Below are 22,191 nucleotides of genomic sequence, written 5' to 3'. Positions count from 1 at the left end.
GGTAAATTGTGGTGTGGGGTCTTCTTTGAGTTCTTTATAGTTGGTGGTGTGGGAGACTTATTGGTTGGCTGCATTCACGCAGTCATCATGGTTGAGGACTACAATGGTGCCCCCTTTGTTTGCTGGTTTGATCGCTGTCTGGTGGTTATTTTCAGGGACTGTAGAGCTGTCCTCTTGGAGGTGGTTTTATTTTTTCAGCAGGAGAGAGCTCAACAAAGAGCAGCTACACTGTGTATCTCACAGCGACAAGGCGTTAGCAGCACAGCTGCGCCACTGTAAGCTGTGCCGTGTAGACATAGCCTGACTCTTAAGCATTCTTCCCAAACCTGAGGCAGAGCTCTGTGTAGCCTGAAAGTTTGTCTCTATCAGCAGCAGAAATTGGGCCAATAAAAGATATTATCTCGCCCTCCTTGTAACCCTATAGTGCTGTCATTTGTAAAAGATGGTGTTTCTGTGCTTTGAAAACTGTGACATTCCGCTACAACAGAAGTTCTGAGTGCAAAGAAAAGGAAATTATGAAAGTAGCCGTGCCCATGGGTACTCATCTGAAAAAGTGACTCCAAAATGGTGTCTGTAGTTCCACCATTCAAGATGCTTGAAAACAAAACAATACAAAATCCCCTTTGCTGAAATGCCCTTACACTACTTCAATCAGGTTCAGTCTCAGAACTGTTGGAAAAGTGTTTGTTGTCAGATTCAGAAAGTGTTGTTTAGTTTTATGTATGTGCCTCACTTGCAAAAGGATGGTACTTTAGGATTCGCTCAAAGTTGGCCCATAAAAGGTCTATAGCATCACAACTGTGAAAACTAGCTTGTGTAAAATACTTCTAATTTTGGCCCCAATTCAGCAGACAACTTAAGCATCTTCTACCGTTCTTATTCAGGGGCCTGAGTCCCAAGTTAAGTCCTTAAGTGTTTTGCTTATCTGGGGCTCTAACCATCAGATTGTGTATACTCTCTGTATAGTGCAGCTTTAAGTAATGGGGGGAGAAGGATGTTAAGTGTTCTGTTATGCTATTAGCCACTCATATACTACAACGATGACAAGTGCCAGACACTTCAATAAATAAATAAGCGCATCTTTCCTTTTGCTTATTTGAAACCTTTCTCTCTTGTTTTCCTGGCCGCAGAAAGGAGATTTAAATAGAGTAAAGTCTGTGACTAAAAGTAATTTAGCTTATGGCTTTGGGGATTTTTTGTTTTTGATTTTGTTTTTTGGGGAGAAGGAGGGGTAAAATCATTTTCAGTTTTTCTATGGGGGAATTCTTAGTTACTTTCAAATTGTTTTTTGTCATCTTTTGTTTGATTCTTGAAAAATCATGTATAGTCCCTCCCCTTCCTCCCACCCCAAATTATAACCCCAAGTTTCTTATTTGCTGACTTTGCCCTTTAGAGTGTACTGTTTTGTATCTGCTAAGGGCAAGTTCTTAGTGACGTTGTATAACTTTTGTTCAGTAGGTTTCCTTTCATGCAAGAATGAAATGCATTGCTCACTCCTTGTTGAAATATTTGATTTCCTCGGGTAGTAGGTTGGGTGGCATTTTTGTTTACTGTAAAATCTGTGGCAAAGTCATATTTTTCTCAGTTGGGAATTATTAGAGTCTTTGCTGGTGACCTCTGTTCTGGTTTGCCATTACATAAGTTCTTGTTATACCAACATAGTGTGCATTTGATCTTCCCATGCTGGTTTGTTAATGCAAGATTTACAAATTCAGATGCACAGAACAGAATATTCCACAATAAATGACAGCAAAATTCTATATGCATAAATTATGTGACAAATAAATTATTGAACCAAGCTGAGCTTTGTTTAGAATGAAACACACAGAATATGGTTTAACTTTGGGGCTAGCTATAGAACAGTGAGTTCAAACACTACGTTTTGAACCATGAAGACCTGCCTTCATATCCAGCTTGGATCCCAGTGAAATGAGTTTGTGATCTCAGTCTAGTCCAGAGAGGATATAAAAGCACTGCATAGTTTGACTTGTCTGTTTGCACATGCATAAGTTCTATTGCTTACTGTAGATTCCTAATGTGCTGTCTTGGTTCTCTCTCTAGATACAGAAAGCTACATCTCAGCATTGCTTTGTTGTTTTTTGTAAATTATCATATGTATGAGTATAAAAACTAGCTTTCCAATACCAATGGCAAAGTGAGACTGTTTTAAAGGGAGGTGAGCATTTTGGGTTATGAATTCTAGAATAATTTATTGATTGATTGTTTATATAATGGAGCTGTTGTACACTGTTGATTCTGTTAAAATGAGGCACTTTCATTGACTCTATTACAAAGTTGTTTGAGTAATAACACTATGTATACTTTTCCATTGATCTAACAGAACCTAGCCACGATACAGTTGTGGTCTTGCATCTGCTGTTGTCACTAATTATATGTGCTAGCTATGGGAAGGCTCTGTATTTATAAAGAAATTCTCAGCTGTTCATTGTGTATATGTGTTTGGCTGATTTGCTTGTTAGCTCCAGTTGGTCTTTTTATTTTTTGTTTTTTGGGTTTTTTTGAGGGAAGGGGAAGGTGGAAGGACTGGTAAAACTGAAACAGTTGAGTTATCAAATTCCTGAGGGTAAGATTAAAAAAGATGCTTAGAGAATGGCCAAAGGACCAATGTAAAGTAGTTGTGAATCCACTGGCCTCACACAAATATTGAAAGAAAATCATATCAGTTTGTAAACAATTTCCTACATTTAAAAAAAGGCTAGCTTCATAACAAAATAGTTGAGTGAGCTCTAAGTATGAGGTTAAGTGCTGTTTGTCATATCCTTGAAGCAGCTTTTAACTGTATATACTTTCTGAAAGTATTTGCTAAGTAAACCAGGTATCTCTGCACCTCTTAACAAGAGCCCATGAAATAATAAAATTTATCTGTCAAGTATTTTTATGGCCCCTATCTCCACAGTATCTGAGTGCCTCGCAACCTTTAATGTATTTATTTCCTCACAGCACCCTGTGCAGCAGAGCAGTGCTGTTATCCCCATTTTACAGATTGGGAGCTGAGGCACAGAGAGGCTAAGTGACTTGCTCAAAGTCATATAGGAAGTGTGTAGCAGAGGTAGGAATGGAAACCAGATCTCTTTATTTTGTGCAGTTACTGGTCAGGTGGAACAAGTTTGGGAACCACTGATATACACAATAAAGAAATACACAAGAAAGAAAATATCGACTTTAAAGGGTGTACTGCATACTGTCTTACATATGAGCATGGGCTTACACAAGGAAACTAAATAGGATCCATGGCAGATAGCTGTAGGTGAATACTAATTTCAGAGTGAACTGCATGCAATTTAATACAACCATATTACTCCATGTGCTGTCCTGTGCTCCCACAATCACTCACAGTAGTAGTTATATTTACTCCTGGGGGAATTCTTCACCAAGAAATTAGAAACTATGTGTAGAATATTATAAAATTCTGCATATTTTATTTGTCAAAATAACGCAATATAATCACACTGGTTTCAATTATTTTGGCAATTTATTTAAACTACAATACAATGGATGGAGAATGGGTTTGGATCCCCAAATCCCCTCTGTCTAATAGTAATTGACATAAATATAAAGGGAAGGGTAAACCCCTTTAAAATCCCTCCTGGCCAGAGGAAAAACCCTTTCACCCTTAAAGGGTTAAGAAGCTAGGATAACCTCGCTGGCACCTGACCAAAATGACCAATGAGGAGACAAGATACTTTCAAAGCTGGAGGGGGGGAGAAACAAAGGCTCGCTCTGTCTGGGTGATGCTTTTGCCGGGGATAGAACAGGAATGGAGTCTTAGAACTTAGTAAGTAATCTAGCTAGATATGCGTTAGATTCTGTTTTCTTTAAATGGCTGAGAAAATATGCTGTGCTGAATGGAATGTAGATTCCTGTTTTTGTGTCTTTTTGTAACTTAAGGTTTTTCTTAGAGGGATTCTCTATGTTTTGAATCTAATTACCCTGTAAGGTATTTACCATCCTGATTTTACAGAGGTGATTCTTCTACTTTTTCTTCTATTAAAATTCTTCTTTTAAGAACCTGATTGCTTTTTCATTGTTCTTAAGATCCAAGGGTTTGGGTCTGTGTTCACCTATGCAAATTGGTGAGGATTTTTATCAAACCTTCCCCAGGAAAGGGAGTGTAGGGTTTGGGAGGATTTTGGGGGGAAAGACGTTTCCAAGCGGGCTCTTTCCCAGTTATATATCTGTTAGACGTTTGGTGGTGGCAGCGATAAAGTACAAGGGCAAAAGGTAAGCTAGTTTGTACCTTGGGGAAGTTTTAACCTAAGCTGGTAAAAATAAGCTTAGGGGGTTTTCATGCAGGTCCCCACATCTGTACCCTAGAGTTCAGAGTGGGGAAGGAACCTTGACACATGCAAATAGGATAATCATATTCAGCGAATCATAACTTTTCTAATGACACATTATAAGACCCATCTTGTACAAAATGCATCACAATTATGCATAATTATATCATAATATTACTAGCATGAATATGGGGTGTAGTGTCACACATATATTAACTATTAACTAAATTTTACTGAAAATACCAGTGTCACTTATTCAGTGCGTGCAACCTCCTCCTCTTGTAGTTGATTTTTGAATGCACTTTAAATTTACCTAGCTAAACATATTCCAATAAATTGCTTCTGGTGTATAGAGGTTACTGAACAACCTATAGGGGTTTGTGTTTTAATGCAGCTCAGATTTCACTTCAGCTTCCAGACATGAATAATTAAAGTTATGAAAAGGTTCTAAAAATGTTAAAAATCACCCTTAAAGACAGTGTCACTGAGTTTGGCAAGGACTAAATTTCACATTGATGGTAATGTTCTGTTCTGTACTTTATGCAGCAAGGCTGTAAATGACATTTGAAGGTAGACAAATATAAATTGCAGTTCTATTAATTTTATTTTATTATAATGATTGATGGCACTGGTAAGCTTTGAACTTGCTTAAAAATTGTAAATATATCAATAAAATGTGTTCAACTGATACCTATATATACTGTGGCTAGGGAACTAAAGTTCAGCGTTTCATTTTAATCGTGGAAAACATGGATTTTTATGGAGGGGTTTTAATCAGAGAATTTGGGGGGGTTTATTATGGAAAACTAGGATCCCTGCGTATAAAGCTTGCATGCGCTCACTGGCTGTGTGACCTACCCAAACTACACTGACAGGTGCAATATATATACGCATGCGAGAGACCATGTGTACAATGAGAAATAGCACGGTTTCAGCAATTGGATTAGCTGTAAATGTTAACAAGGACAAACCGTGGTCAGCACTGGTAAAACTAAACTCCTGTTTCCTAGTGTGGACAAACCCAGAGAGAACTACACTTGAAAAGAATGTTTTAAAAACATCATGGGCATGAACTGCAAGGTCCTACCTATATTAAAATTTTTGGAACTCACAAGAATGGGAGTTGACAGTGTCCCTTTAAGACTTTTTAAAATTATAATTGAAACTGTTTCCTGAATTATGGCCTTGACTAATGTGTCTGGAAAACTATAAGTCAGGAAGTATTACATAGAATAGATTTCTGTTCCGTTTGCTGTAGCCCGTGTGTCAATTCACATTTCTCTATTCCATATTCGCTGACTTAATACATGAGGACTGAAGCTATCTATTTAAAATGCTTCTTACTGAAGTAATTCCTTTTCTGTTGGTGCAATATTCTATTTCATCTAACATAATTTTAGATTGCTTGCTCTGCTCCACCTACCCTCCCTCACCCCCGCTCTCCTGCTGGTAATAGCCCACCCCCGCTCTCCTGCTGGTAATAGCTCACCTTACCTGATCACTCTCGTTACAGTGTGTATGGTAACACCCATTGTTTCATGTTCTCTGTGTATATAAATCTCCCCACTGTATTTTCCACTGAATGCATCCAGTGAAGTGAGCTGTAGCTCACAAAAGCTTATGCTCAAATAAATTTCTTAGTCTCTAAGGTGCCACAAGTCTTCCTTTTCTTTTTGCGGATACAGACTAACACGGCTGCTACTCTGAAACCTTTTACAATAGTTACTTTTTAATTAAAATATCTGCATCCCTGATATTACCTCCTTGTTCTGATAGACTCTCCCTCCAAAAGTTGCATCTTTTGGTATGTGACTGCTTTTTATATAAGGAGAAAGTAACTTTTGAATCTGCTAAATAGGAAAAATCTTTCCCTGTGCTGCTCTTATTTTAAGTGTGGAAAGTAACTTCATGCTTTCATTTTAACATCCAAGCTGAACTGCACATCTAGAAAATAACAGAATACTTAGTTCCCATGTTAATACAATATACTAAAGGAATGATTATATTTGTGGTCCTGCCATAGAGTATATTGCTGCTTTGGTAAATTTAGGCAAACAGACCCCTATATGCTTATTGTCCTTTCTTCTGTTGGCTTCCTTTTCACTGCAAACTCAAATGTACTCACTAGCTTCAAGTGAAAGAATGGCTCTTTATTTATATTAAAAAAAAAAGTCTTAAAAGCTTGGTGCAAGAGGGAAATTCAGCCTTTTCGAAGTGCAAAACCCAATGGAGCTACTGAAATGCAAAGAACCATTCAGAATGAGGTCACTGCATCATCTTGTTCTCATTGTTTGGTGTTGTTTTTTTATTTATATATTTTCAGTATAGCCTAGCCTAGCACTAGACAGGTGTCTGTGTCATCAAGACTGAGGGAAGATAAAGGCAGTGTGGACTGAGCTGCTTTTCCAATCTACTTTTCCAAAACATAAAGTAACAACAGAGGCAAGAGGCAGAGCTGAGACTACTTTAACATCCCAGCCACTCTTCGTAAAGTGTTGGAACGAGAGTGAGAGGACATGGTATTTTCTGCTCTACAAGACTTTTACAATGCTTTCCTGTATTTCTAATAATCTGCTGCTGGAAGAGAGGAAGGGAGTCCCCAAATTAGATTACTCAAGCAGAAAAAAATGAACATCACAGGTGGAGAATGTCTCTCTGCTTGTTGCGGTTTGCTCAGGAACCTGGACCTTCCATAGGGGCAGGGAGGTGGCTGAAACAGCACTTCGGTCTTTTATGTGTATTTTTTTACTTTGGGGGGGTTGTTTTAAATGTACACTGGCTACTAGTCAGGAAGAGAGAGTAATAGGAAGTATTTGAGGGTGTGAATTGTATTGCTGTTGAGGCGCTGCACTAATTGGTTCTCTGTTTAAAACCCCAGATACAGGAAGGCACAGCTACTCAGTATATTGCTCTGTAACACTCACTTAACCTGGCCCTGTAGTCACTGTAAAAAGAGCACCTTAAATAAGCATTAGCTTCAGTGTCTCCATTGTTCTGGTTCTTCCCACCATTTTCATTCAACGTCCTTCTCTTCAGGTGAGATCTCAGGGCTCTGTCCTTGATTCCCTACTTCTCTTCCAATAGGCCCCCTCCCTAGGTGATCTCATTCACATGGCTTTAGCTACCACGATCGGGGTGGATTACAGTTTTGTGGGGCCCTGGGCCAGAGCAAGTGGGGGCTTCTCCCCACCCCTTCCGCCTGCAGTCTTTCCCCCCACCAGCACTGCCGCCGGGGAGAGGGTCGGGGTGCAAGGGCTTGCTCTGCTCTGCTCGCCCAGCACTCCTGCCGGGGAGTGCCGGGCAGACAGAGCAGGTCAGGGCGCAGGGGCACTCCAATTGGCTGGGGCCCTTGGGCATGGGCCCCAGTGGCTAATCCACCACTGACCATGATTACAGATTACTCACAAATCTACTCCTTTGTCCTGTCCAGTCTTGCATAAGGAGCTGCCTTTCTAACATTTCCTCCTGGATATCCCATCACTTTCCAAAACTAGGCATGCCAAAAGTAAGCTTCCCATGATTCCTTCCTAAACCCTCCCCTATCTCTGTTCCCCTTGTTCTCTATAACAAATGACAAATTCATGGTTCCCCCTCTCTCTCGCTGCTTGCCACTGAGCTCACAGTCTTTGGAGTAATCTCCATTTCTCCTTGTCCTTCTCTTCCCACATTCACACTGTAATCAAATGCAGTTTCCCTTCTTCCTCTGCATGACTTCTAAAATCCAACCCTCCTGTTCTGTCCGTACTCCATGTACTTTCCTTATCTCATGCTCTGCCTCCTCCTTTCTGAAGTGTATCCAAAATGCTCAGCTGAAATAATCTTCCTGTCCCATCACTCTGACAGTGTAATTTCCTCTCTCTCACCGAACACACACATTATAATCCCTTCACTGGACTCTTCCCAAATCACATTTAAACTTTGTCCTCACTTCCAGAGCTCTCATCAGCACTGCTTATATCTCAGGTTTCACTTCCTCCTTTCCCTCTTCTTCTCCTCTACATTCTGCCTACTACACCTTTGGTGGGGTTTTCCCACTCATGACTCTGTGCTTCTTTTCAAGTTAACCCATACGACTGCAACAGCCTCCCTTGTTCCTGAGGTTCAAGAATCCTCAGTCTCTTCCCTCAAACCATCTTCAGAATTCACTGCATCTTTGCTAGATTCCTATCACTAATATCTGCTCCAACATTGTCTACTCCTGCTTTTGGGCCTGAACATAACAAAAATAAAATATAATAAAATAACCCACACAAACAAAGCAAAAGCAGCAACAAACAAAGCAACTTGTATGATCTACTTTAAAAAACACACGCATGCTACATTTTCCAACCCAAAAAGGTATATTCCTTTCCCATTTTTCAACTTAACTGGGATATTGGTATTCCAAAGTTGGGCTTTAAAGGATAGGAATATGTAAATGTGTTTTTCCGTCAAGTTCTTTCTCTTTTTAATGGTTTTAAATTTCTCCCTTAATTTTGAAGAAAAAAAATCCTTCTTTCTCCCACTAGCTAATTTTCTGCACAATTATGCAAAGAGACTTTTTAAAATCAGAACAGGTGGGATTTCCAAAAACACCTAGGGTGCTTAGTTCTATTGACTGTCAATGGAAAGCTTCTGTTTTTGTTATACGGTAGGGGCTTGCCATGCGAAAGAATTGTATATGTTGTATAACTTAGTTGAATATTGTCTATCTGTTCTGCTAAAGTTGTCATTCAATCAGGTGAATGCTATTCTAATGTGAGGCTTCAGAGTAACAGCCGTGTTAGTCTGTATTCGCAAAAAGAAAAGGAGTACTTGTGGCACCTTAGAGACTAACCAATTTATTTGAGCATAAGCTTTCGTGAGCTACAGCTGCTGTAGCTCACGAAAGCTTATGCTCAAATAAATTGGTTAGTCTCTAAGGTGCCACAAGTACTCCTTTTCTTTTATTCTAATGTGAATAGATTTTTATCTTAAAAGGGATAGTTTCCCAGCCTTCCTGCACCTGCAATGAATTCTTAACTGGTTGTAAGCAAGAGGTTGTGTTCAACTTCAGATTCTAAACTCGTACCCAGGATCAAAGGATTCCTTTTTAAAATGGGCCACTATCATTTGACAAATATAAATAGGAACTTCCATCAGATGTGCATCAGGCACTTAATTTTAATTGTTGGTATTAGGCTGTTTGAATTAGAGGAATGGCACAATGTACAGCATATTAATTAATAGTGTTGAATCCTCAGCACTATGTGTTTGGGAGAAAATAAATGGGCCCTCAAACTACTAGATGCAAACCATTAGACAAGGAGAACAGAGGTGTCCACTCTGGGGAACAGTAGAGTGATGATGGGACACAGACGCAAATAGTATGCTGGTGTTAGAGACACAGACTTTTTGCTATGTAAGATTATCTTGCTTAACTAATTCAAACTAGTGATGAGTGGAGTTTTTCCTAACTTACACCTTTGTAAATGAGTAGAATTAGGAGAAAAGTACTATGAAAACAGCTCATTAATATCACAGTGAGAACCCTCATAGGAAATCATATTTAGTGTACCATTTAATTTTACTTAGGGAAACCATGCTGGTGCCTGAACATACACAAATCTTACGAATGCATTTGGCACCTAATTCTGAGGCTTCTGTTAACCAAGCATGTAGTCGTACATTTCTTTTTGTGTTTTCTACACAGAGAATTTAGATCTTCCTCTTTTATTGGCATCAGGCATTTTTCAAAGATGTCTCAAGTTTCCTGCCAGGCCTTTAAATGCTAGTGTCATCCAGTGAATCTCTTTATTCTAATGAAACCAGATCACCCTACAAACCTGAACAACATAGAGGATGCAGTAAGGATTTAATGAGTAACAACAATGGAACATGCTGTACATTTTGTATCTTGTTTCAGATACGTAAATGTACTTTATAAAAGCAGACCCAGACTGCAGGCTACTAATGGAAAAAAATGCTAAATTTAACAGTGGGCCAAACTTGAAGCTGGTGTAAGCAAGTGTGGCTCCATGGAAATTTCTGTAACAAATACAGCAGTAGCTTAAACAGTGGAGTAAGTAGTCATGTAGTGTAATTTGTACCAGTTTGGTATTCAGTGGGGACTCAAGTGTTCCATTTAGGCGGAGCCCTGTGGCGGTAGTGGAGCTGCAATACCCCAGAGGGAGCCCTGGGAGACATCCCGGCTTCCAGAGTTCCCAGGCACAATCTGTACATCTGCTGCTATGCTTTTTTATTAGGTGTAGCTGACTTCCGCCTGTAACTCTGCCTGGCCCTTATGCTTGCTGTGCAAGAGAGGGAGAAATATCAGTGTGCTCTCCCCACCAGTGGAATGAACTCATATGAGTAGCAAGCTAGCAGCCTCCCATGCAACCATTCAACTAAGGCCTGTCTACACTGGCAAGTTACCGTGCAGTAAAGCAGCTTTCTGCAGTGTAACTCCTGAGGTGTACACACTGCCAAGCCACTCAGTGCGCAGAAACTCCCCAGTTGCAGCGTTGCAAAAAAACCGCCTCGACGATAGTCATAAGCCTTAAAGCGCAGAGGCTCCAGCGCTGTATTGGCAGTGTAAACACATTACAGCCCAGAAAGCAATCAGTTGGCCTCCGGAAGTGTCCCATAATCCCTCAAGTGGCTGCTCTGCTCATTGTTTTGAACTCGGCTTCCCGGGAGACAGGCACCTCTCCCCTTTCAAAGCTCTGTTTCTGACAGCCATTGCATGTTGTGCTCCTGGACACAAAGCAAGCCATTAATGTGGAATGCTCGTGCTGTTGAACACTGAGGCAGGTATGTATGTGTGTGTGTTGCTTCTTGCCACTGTCTGAACTTACAAGACAGCATGCTGACACACACTCTGTCCCCCGAAACACACTGTCTCTCTTCCCCCCCTCCACACACACACACACACTCCCTGTCACACACTCTCCCCCGCACACTTCAGTTGAAAAGCAGTTGGCAATGTAGTAGGATGCCCATGGAACTATGGGATTGGGAAACCTGCATCATGTAACACTGTGCCTGCCCCATGAGGCATTGCAAACCCTTCCCAAAGCACCCTGCGGCCAGTTGCACAGTGGTATAGCTACCATAATGCACTGCTCTCTTTGTTGTTGCAAGAGCCTCTAATGTGGATGCGCTCCAGTGTCACAAGGAGCACAGTGTGGGCACGCAACAGCACTTTAATTCCAGCGCTTTAATAAAAGAGGTATAACTTGTTGCGCAGAAACTTGCCAGTGTAGACATACCCTAAGCGAGCTTGTAACCAGCCAAGCAATTGCTTGATGAGGGACTTGAAGTCACTGAGGAGATTCATCTGACAAGGGCAGAGGCCGGGGGAGGGGGCGGGGAGGATTGGAAATTTATAAAAGGGAGGTGCTCTCGCTGGCCATTTTGAAAGGGGAGAAGACTAAGATCAGAAGCAGACGTGGCTGAGAAGGAGGAGAAGATAAATCCTAAACCCCCGGAAGAGAGACTAACTAAATCCCACATGGCTGTTGGAGAAACTGAGGAAACTGAGGCAGGGATTTGTGTGCAGGTTTTGTTGTTTTTCCATAGACCTGTATGGCTCGTTTGCTGTCTAAGTATATGTGCGTTTAGACATTCCTCTGCAGAGTCGTTGTATTACTTGCTTTTACTGTCATGTAGCCTCTGAAGAGGGAAACTGTAAACGACAGGGTCCGCAACTTGACTAGAACTCTGTGAAATTGTAGCAGCTACTGGGGAGGCTTGGAGCAAAAGCAGTAGTTTCAAGGTCTAGGCAATTGGACTCCCAAGAAGGGTGTCTGTACCTGGGATGTATACCTAGAGGCCCAGCACCTAAACTCTGCTCAGCTCCACCGAACTAGGAGCGCATGGGATCCGTGATTTCGGTCCAGTACAGCAGCATGGTGCATTTTCACCTGGGGAACTAATCCAGGGTTGTAATAACATATATGGGGTAATAATAAGCACATCAAGATATATAATGCATCCAGGTGCAACTCAAGATTAACAATTGGTGCATATATACGTCTCCATATTTCTAGCAATCAACTTTTCAATTAATTATGGCATAAACACTGCTATTAATGCATTTGGTTGCAGTGTGGGAGGTCACTCAGATCAAAGATAATCTTATAAAACTAACTTTTGTGAATATCCAGCAAACACTTTCAATGTGATTACAGGGCAGGTTTTTAATGGTTCTCATGTACTCATTTGGTTTGGTTATTTGATATTAGGTCTGATCTTGTTCCCACTGAAGTTGGTGCATGCTTTAGGATTGCTTAAGTGAGATAAGAGAACATGACATCAGTAAGGATTGCATCTTACATTAGTGATACTGCAGTGTTTGGGGGTGATTACAGTAAAGTACTGTCCAATGAAAGGATGCTGAGGAATGCCGACTAACTGCATTGGCATCTAGGATGTAATAGGACAGAAGTGGTGGCATGAAACTCACACACACCTCTACCTCCAGTCCAATGTTTCCTCTAATTTTTTTACGTCCATATGTGGAATGAATTTGCACCATGTGCACCAATATGGAGGTGATGTGGGGTGGGGGTGGGGCCGAGTGGTTCAGAGTGTGGGAGAGGGCTCAGGGCTGGGACAGATGGTTGGGGTGTGTGGGGGTGTGGGCTCTGGAGTGGGGCTGAGGATGAGGGGTTTGGGTTGCGGAAGGGGGCTCAGGGCTTGGGTAGAGGACTGGGGGATGTGGGGTCTGGCGCAGGGTGTGGGCTCTGGGGTGGGGCCAGGGATGAGGGGTTTGGGATGGAGGCTGCCCCAGCGCTGCAGTGAAGAGAGAGGACTCCCCCAAGCACTCTCTCATCTCAGCAGCCCAGGGCCAAAGGAGAGCACCTCTCCGCACCGGGGCAGCTCCAGTGCCGGAGAGAGACACCTCTCCCTGCCTGCGTGGCCCTTGATAACGTGCTGCACAGCTGTGCAGCTTGGAGGGAACTTAGCTCTAGTCACCCTAATAATGAGGTAGATTGAAATGGCTTTTAAAATTTATCCTGAGGGCCTGGCCCCTCTATTATTTCTCCTGCCCAGAGTGGGCAATGTGGGTATAGAAACTAGGGGTAAAATAGGGTGTCCAGATAGCAAGTATGAAAAATCGGGACAAGGGGTGGGGGGCAATAGGCCCCTATATAAGAAAAAGCCCCAAATATCGGGACTGTCCTATAAAATCAGGACATCTGGTCAACCTAGGTAAAATGCATTTTTGTGACATTTTACCAAGCTAGTGTGGTAACCAGGTTGTGTGACAAGCATTTGTACAGTATGGGGCTATTCTCTTACTCTCATTGGGGTAAATCAGGAACAACTCCATTGAAACGTGAGATCAGAATCAGGCCCTATGTGTTTGAATAAAGTCAAGGGACTTGTTCAAAATGTGAGTGAATGAACACTTTTCCTAGTTAAAGGTGAGATTCCACACAGTGCAGTTCATTTTCTGGTGTATTGGAACCTGGCAGACTTTTGAATGAATCTGTTCCTAGAGGAGGGTCTGTGGTTACCTTGGATGTGTTCTTAATTATGCATGATTAAGCAGAGATTATTTATTACTTTGGGTGCCTTCCATCCCCTTTTGGATATCATCTTCGTCTTATCCACCCACATTCTTCCAGTGCTAGACAGTCTTATTTGGATGCGTTACATCTCTCAGAATGAGGAATATTGACTTTGTATGGTTTGAACAAATGTCAAGTTCCTCCACTTTCATTTGAATTGCATACCAGTATTAGATATACATGGCATCAGTAAGGACACAATAGGATCATTGCATTAATAAATCAAGAAAATAATGTTATAACCAGCTACAGATTGCAAGAGTGACCTATTTTATGTTTATATAACATCTAAATAAAAAAATCTTATTTTTCTACTGTCATTATTTAAAGTGTATATTCTATCATTTATCTAGGTGGAAAAGCAGAGACACATTATTTTATTTATGCTTTTGTTCTGTGCACTAAAGCAGTGATTGGCTTGAAGTTTGCCATATAGTTCTCCATATAGTGTACTCTAATCATCACAGAACATGGTTTTCTAGGCTAAATTACATTTTACCAATACTTTTACTAGATGATCTTATGCCTTAATCAACAAAAAAAATCTCTTGCTGTTCTGGTGGATTATACCTTACTAGGAAGCAGTGTTTTAAAACAAAACCCTTATTTAAGCCATAGTAAACTTGATTAACAAGAATGTGCCTTAAACAAATAATTTCCTTTTTAATAAGAGCAGGCACAGAGCAGTTTTCTTTGCAATTCTGCTAACTTGTGAATATTGGATTTGTTTGATAGTCTGTGGTCATAAGAGTTATTTTTGACTATCAGGTAGAGAAATATTTGTTATCTTTTTACAGTCTGACTTTTTACAGTCTGATAACGAGGGAATTTAAATTACCTCATCTGTATTTTAAAAAACCCAAACCTGAATAGCTTATATTTTTAACATGTACTTTACAATTCAGTAGAACACACAACCAAATCTTTGTCTCCCAGCAATCTCTTAGGCCTTCAGTGCTAGATCCTTTCTACCCACTTCCAGGCGTGGAAGGACCCAGATTCAGTGTAGCTACTGTTCTTCCACTGCACTGGAGAGGTGGAGTGACAGGCCTAAGAAGGGGCCACACACTAGGGTCTCATACTACTTTTATGCCAGGGAACAGAACACCTCAGCAGCTCATACCACAACAGTATGAGGGGTGAGCCATTGGAGGGGTGCAGGTTTGAACATGACCACATGAAGCTACTGGCCAAACCCTTCACCCATGTAGTGCAACTTTAGTGGCAGCAGGGGCTACTGCAAGCCTCTGCGGTATAGCAGCAGCTGTGCTGGTGCTCCACGGCCTAGGGAGAGAGGGAAAATTCTGGTTCCATCCATCAAGAGATACCCTTGCACAAAGCCCTTTTACATACACTTTATGCAGTGGACGAAGACTTGGCCCTCCGTGTGTAGTATTTTGTGATGTGATAGTTAAATAAAAACAACCTTTCAAATATCGTATCTAATTGTCACTTAAGTCTTAACCTTCAGCACCCTTTGGAACATGACACACACTCTTCTGATGTGGTTTCGGGGCCAGATAATGATTTATGACTTAGAGTGGCCTTTTTTATTAACCAAGCTGCTGCCACATTTGGTTATTTTGTGGCGATAGTCTTGCTAACTTCAATGTGATATCTATATTATTATCATAATATGACATCATTGGCCATCTGGCAGATTTGAAATAGGAAGGAGACTAATCCTGTGTTGTAATTACTTTGGGGGGGGTTGTTTTTAAAAAATGAGGGTTCTTCTGCGTTTAGAGTCAGGTGACTTGCATTTAGAAAATGTAGTTTTAATTACTGGATTCTATTGTTTGTACTTCCTGAATTACAGAATAATGGAAAGTGTAAGTTTTTTGTATTTTGTTTCTGTTGTCTGTCTTCAATTATTAGGGTCCCTAATGTGTTATTTCTAATAGCAAACCTTTAGCTTCTCTTCATTTATGGTGAAAGTGAACTTTAGTGGGGGGGTCAGATCTGTTTGTATCCCTGATTTCTTTCAGGTGGGGAAAAATGGATGGTGGTAGTTATAATTAGTGAAAGAGATGTGCATGACTACGTTCCAATAACTTTTTCACAACTGGCTTCACCCTATGCCTTTTCTGACCATTCTTAAAAATTATACTGTAGGGGAGCTCTAAGCATTTTTTTTTTAAGTGTTAAATGTTGTTGCACAGAATAAATATAATCATTCGTGAACTGATTTACCAGATTTAATTAACTGAATTAATTAACCATAAATCAAAGACCAGAATTTATATCTGCCTGGATCTGTTACAGCAATACCCTCTTTTGCAGGGTAGACTCTACTTTTCTCCTTCTCCTTCTTCTCCTTTCTCATTGCTCTCACAGAATTGTCCTGCACTTCCTTGCTTTAAAAAGCTTTGCATATGCTCAGCAGCTGGTTGTATGTCAGGATCTAAAGTACAGCTCTCTCTGCTATTTCATTCTTAGTAATGTGTAATGAATAGCAAAATTATATCCTACTGTCCTTTAGTACTTAAAACCCTTAGAGTTTCTCATACAAATCTGATAGCATATCTTCAATTAAGGTGACGGTAATGAGGATCCTTACCAGCAAGTCCGCTGAAAGCGGTATGATTAGTTGATTTATTTCAGGCATGGCAGGGGAAGTAGTACATGTTGCCATGTAAGAGACCTAGGTGAGGAAGTGACTATGGAGCCTCTGTTGTTCAGGCCTGTACAGATGGCTGTAACACACAGCAGCTTCCCCTGCTACCACACTAATAGTGGCCCCAGCTATACATCATCTACTCTGAAGCAGTAAAAGTATTAATGCTCGCTTTTTGTTGAGGTCATAGAGCAGAGGTGGCTGTTTGATGGAAATTCATATGCAGCTGCTCTGGGGGAATGGAGGCCAACACATGAATTGTTTAGACAAATAGAACGTTTGGGACTAAAAGCCATATTTAATTTTGTATGTCCTAGGGCTCCGCCCTAAGAGAACTCTGCGGTTGGTGCTGTGGACTGCAGAAGAACCAGGAGGGGTGGGTGCTGAGCAGTACTACCAGTTACACAAGGTAAATAATGTAATAAAATGATCCATGTGATAGTATTTGCTGTTTTGACTGAGAATACTAGATTTTCAAAATGTCAGAATCTTCGTCTAACTAAACGTATAGGGTCCAGTTCTGCCTGCAGATACATAGGCACAATTTTATGTGCAAGATGTTGTGAAATATTCTGTGTTTTAATATAGTCCTTTTAGAAAAAAAGGAAGTTCCATCCTCTTGTGCTTCTCTTCCATTGGTTTGTTAATGTAACTCTCTGACTCAGACATTCATTTGGATTGCAAAAGGGAAAAATGGTAGGGACTTCTCATTTGAAGGTCAAAAGTTAAGGGGTATGATAAGCTCTGCATGTACTTTACTTGATCTACCATGCCATGTCACAAAGCTGTTATGAAGCGAATATTTCATGAGGATATCTGCTGTGGCTTTCAAAAAATAGCTAACTGCCTGCCCTCAAATGGGGTGAGCAATCCATACACTCTGGCAATATTAATCCATTTAATTTACCTTTTACATTTCTGTTTCACTGCATGTTGCATGGTCCACTGAAATGTAATGAATAAACTAGTAAAGAGAGAACTCTCTTTGGAAGCACAGATATATAACATTTTAATGGTGAGTATGATCTAAAATGCTTTCTGCCAATTATTGTTTACTGTATGGGATCAAGGACATTTGAAATGCCATCACTAGCTATTTTTGATTATGCTAAGTAAAATTATAAAACTCCTTTTTAGGATTGGTAATTAGGCTGAAAATATCACATAATATTATTTCCATATTAGCTGTGCACAGTTGTCTCTTCAAAGGATTGCATGACATGAATGATAACTTCATAAAACTGTCCTGGAGCCAACAATTTTCAAAATATAAACAGTTTGTAGGAAGCTAACCCTGTAATCATATAACTAACTCCTGATTTTTATCTGTGTTTTGTGATCCCTTATTTGGTAATAGTTAATCTCAACAATGCTTAAACCTGTAATGCAAAGCCAAGAAATTGATGAAGAAAAATGTGTTTAAAGTTTTTGTTCTACCGTGACAGCAGGTTTTTTCAGAATCCATGTCTTGCAATAAAAATTCCTGGCAGTGCGTTTATGATGTTATTGTTGCCCCTTTTTTGACCCAAGTGCTAGTAAAATTTCAGGACTCCATTGATGTTCTCGTTGGAAGCAGAAATTAATGGAGTCTGGTATTTTCTTTGATACAGTTTTATTTATTGACCAAGAAGTACAAAGTCCTGTGTCTCTGAATGCAGGAATTAAATAGCAGGAAACAGCTTCTTTTGCTTACAGCACCGAGAGCACTCTTTTCAGCCTGCACCCTGGGCCCAAAAACCTCTCCCCAGGTTTCTTCCAGAGACAGTCATTATGATTTCAGTTGCTCCTTCAGTCTGTTCCTCACTCTGTCATTTTTTTTCAGATTTCTGTGGGCTGGTCTACTCAGGAAAGCTTATATCAGCATAGCAAAGTCTCTCAGGGATGTGAAAAATACACACCCCTGAGAGACATAGCCATGCTGACCTAATCCCCCATGTAGACAGCGCTAGGTTGATGGAAGAATTCTGTTGACCTAGCAGTCCACCTCCTTGAGAGGCGATAAACTACAACAACAGGAGAACCCCTCCCATTGCCGTAGTGAGTGTCTATACTGAAGTAGCATTTTAAGTTTAGATGTACCTTCAGTGTTCTCTCCCTTCCACCTGGCCACGATATCCTATCGAACTCTCCACCCACCTGGTGGTAGCTCCTGGGTGGACTTTATTAGGCTTTGTTTTAGATGTAGCCCCTTAACTGTCTGTTACAACTGTCTTAAATGGGGGACCCATTCGCATATCTGTTTGAATGAGGTTTTAACTTAACCTATAACAAAGTTTCACCCATCTCATAACAATACTCCCCACCTGAGCTTTGCCCATCATCTCGATGAGGCCTAAAATGGTGACCCCCAATAACCCAGCCCAAACAGAAAGAAAAGAAATAATTTAACAAATTACTAATGATACACACTTAACTATTACATATGTTCAGGGTCTTTCTGTCAAGAAAGTTTCACATCACAAACAGAAAAGGATTGGAATCCCGCCCAAATCTGTCTTTGGGGCTTTTCTCTCCCTGAACTTCTTTTAATTGTGCTCCTGAGGTGTGTCTGTTGTTTCTGTGGAACTTGGTGGCTGTGACAGTTCCGAGAACAATTCCTGCTCTTTTCTGTCAGAATGGGGAGACTCATTACGGTCACAACTTTCCCAGCCTCAGCATCCTCAGTTGTCAGATTCAGGGAGCAGCCATGCTGAAATCCTGTCCCCCTGATATCGCCTTAGATGACCTTTATGGATAACTTTGGGTTTAGTCCTGGGACCCAACTGCATCCTTTCTTTATTTGCGTCACTACTGTATAGGGTCCCTCCCAAGGCTCCTATCCTTCTTGGGGCTCCTACCCTTCTTTCACCAGATAGAAGTTTCTTTAAAAGTTTTTAAAAAATTTTTTAAAGTTTCCCCATATGACCTTACATCATAGAGTGTCTTCATTTTATCAGAGGCTATCCAAAAATGGTTTGTCAATTTATTAATAGAAAATGATATTCACAAATCTTGTTACCCCAAATGAAGTTTCCTAAATACTTCAATCAAAACACAGTGGTTTAGATAAAACAACAAAACAACATTAACAAATTTATTTATTCACACATCTATGTGAATGAGGTTTTAATTCAGCCCATAACAAAGTTTCACTTAGCTCATAACATTATTTAACTTAAAAGAACAAATAACTGGAAGTTTCATTTTGAGAGGGAGGCACAGAATTAAGAATTCACTGTGAAAAAATAAATGGAATTAAATCAGATTGTATGTAGTGGAAAGCAATGATATAGTGGCTTGAGTTAACGTCACTATGGTGCCATATAAGGAACAGAGGGAGGGGGTCCCAATTTGCTTCTTTACTAGTATGCTTTAAAATAGGCATTGGATAATGTGGATTCCTACGCACCTATTATATCAACGCTATTAGGACATTTTAGACTTCTCAGGGCTTGTCAACATGGGAAGGGGGTGGTTTAACCTTCAGTAACATGAGTGAGGCCATGTCTAAACTACACAGTTTTGTTGACAAACAGTAGCTTACTGTGAATTAAACTCCCCATGTAGACAAGCCCTCAGTTGGTAGATATGTCAAAGAGGACACTTGGACAGGCTTGCTGTGGTATAATTGGAGGAGGATAGTGTCTCTTAAATGCTGGATTGATCACTGACGCTACGGTATTCAGATGGACTAAGATGTAACAAAACAGGAGACTATATAACAAGAATTTTATATAAATCCTTTACAAAAATCCATGTATGCAGGAGATGGAGACACAGCAGACACACTGTACTGTATGCATGATGCTGGTGAAGGGAACATTGCCAAAACAGATGGTGAAGATATCACCCATTTTCACTCTATAAAGAGAATAGGATCTGCAAGGGCTAGCCTAGTAGTCTCTTAAAAAAGAAATGTTACCACTATATGGAATCATGTCATTCTGTTCCCATGCTTTGCCAAGAGGTCTGTGCTTGTTTGCTGTGGCTAGGCTTGTTTGGTTTTAGGTGTAGATTGAGAAATATTATCAATGATTACATTTAATAATCAAATTAGTAAATAAAGGGGGTGAATGATACCTAACTCACTTTTAATTTGGCAGAAAAAATTATGTTAATTTTTGTTATGCCACTGCAGTTCAGCTCTGGATGTTGTTTTATGAAGACTGCACAGTTTAACCTAATATGCATTTAATCCTTAATTGGAAAAAATAAGTAAGAATCACATCCTCATTTGTATTTATTTTTCCCCTTCTTGATAATTTAGCTACAAGAAATCCTCATTATACATAGTAACCAAATAAAGCAGATTAATTCTGTACATTCTATTTGAGCATGAAAAATATCTTAACCGTTTAATGATTTATTGTGCTAATTTCGGGCAATAGGATTATGATAGCATGAACTACTTCTTGGTGGTTATGATTAAAAGTCAAATAAAAGAAATATTTTAAAGGTGCTATAAGGCAGCACAGAACAGGACATGGTTTTCCTTGAAATTGAAATGTGTTTGTGTGAGTGCAAATGCACTATTCTCATGTGGCAGGGTAGAATAATGAAGATAACAGAGCTGAACAAGTATAAGTACTGTAGATGTATGATTTTAAAGATTCTGTATATACAGTTTAGCTGCATAAAATGGAATTGAATAGATTACTTTTTTTGCTTTGTCAATTTAGTTTTCGGTTCCAAGAATATTTATTTGCTGGCAGATAGACCCTTGAAGGGTGACATTACTATAGCGGGAATCGTACAGTTCTGACATAGTTGATGTAGCAACAGAATAAAGATGATATAGCTACTAGGGAGATAATGTTTTAGTAGTAAGTAACTCATAGACCTATGTACAGTTTTATTTGTAACACTCTTAAGTATTTCTGTGGCACCCATTATTGCAGTATCTGCGCACTAGATGCATTAATGACGGGGCGTACAGGCTATTTGGTGCTCTATGGAGAGGGTCTCTCACTCCCTTGCACGCTGACCTAATGGCGCCTCCAAAGTAGTGTACTCATCATCTGTCGTGCCCTCTTGTGTCAGGGTGTGATGATACTGGAGGTCCTTGTCTTTGGCACCTCCTATAAGCCCATCTGTCTCTCACTGGGTCTTCTGTGACTCACACTACTGGCCAAGTCTCACAAAGTTCAGTCCCCTTCCAGAATAACAGAAAGGTCCAACTTGAAAGTTCACAAAGCATCCTAACACAAAAGCGCCTCCCCCCACACCCCCCCAGCTTTTCCTTGACTCGTCCTTTGGGGACAGTCTTCAGTTCCACCCTAGTTCAATATTTCTTCTCTTGGGCTGGCATGCCCCTTCCTCAGGGGAACCCTCTGTTCTGAGTTGTGGCCTAGGGACCCGTATTAAGGAGCTAGGTCTGCTTTTTCAGATATGCTACTGGTTCCCTTGGCTACTTCCTACCTCCAAGCCCGATGTGCTGCTTCCCCACAGCTTGTGTTTAACTCAGCCTCCCTTTGATTCTCTGGCTTCTCCCTAGATCCTCCAAGCTTCTCCTTTCTTTGCTGGTCTAACCACTCTTCCATACCTCTTGGGCTCTGCTAAAGTATTCTTAACTGACCCTACCTCAGGGCCTCCTTCACAGGAGCCTAAGCTACTCCCCCTGCATCCTCCTACCTCAGGGCTTTTGAATATTTTTTTAATAGGTGATAGGGCTAAGTCCCATCACAGCATCCCTAAGGTTTTGGCCAGGACACCAGGGTTAGCTGCCACAGCATATTTAATATATGAATATAGCTGGTCAGGT

At 40.5% G+C, this 22,191-nt stretch overlaps 1 protein-coding gene across 2 annotated transcripts in view; it reads left to right on the top strand.

Annotated features, from left to right (window-relative positions):
• Positions 1–22,191, top strand: part of CPQ (carboxypeptidase Q) — a 253,374-nt gene that overhangs the window by 176,047 nt on the left and 55,136 nt on the right. For both annotated transcript variants that reach the window (XM_037892236.2, XM_043539322.1), the window contains one exon: positions 16,769–16,860. In XM_037892236.2, coding sequence (XP_037748164.1) covers positions 16,769–16,860 — 92 coding nt within the window. The remainder of the gene's footprint in view (positions 1–16,768; positions 16,861–22,191) is intronic.

The sequence above is a fragment of the Chelonia mydas genome, chromosome 2 (assembly GCF_015237465.2).
Source record: "Chelonia mydas isolate rCheMyd1 chromosome 2, rCheMyd1.pri.v2, whole genome shotgun sequence".
In the NCBI taxonomy this organism is placed as follows: domain Eukaryota; kingdom Metazoa; phylum Chordata; order Testudines; family Cheloniidae; genus Chelonia; species Chelonia mydas.
This window is presented reverse-complemented; position numbering and strand designations above follow the sequence as displayed.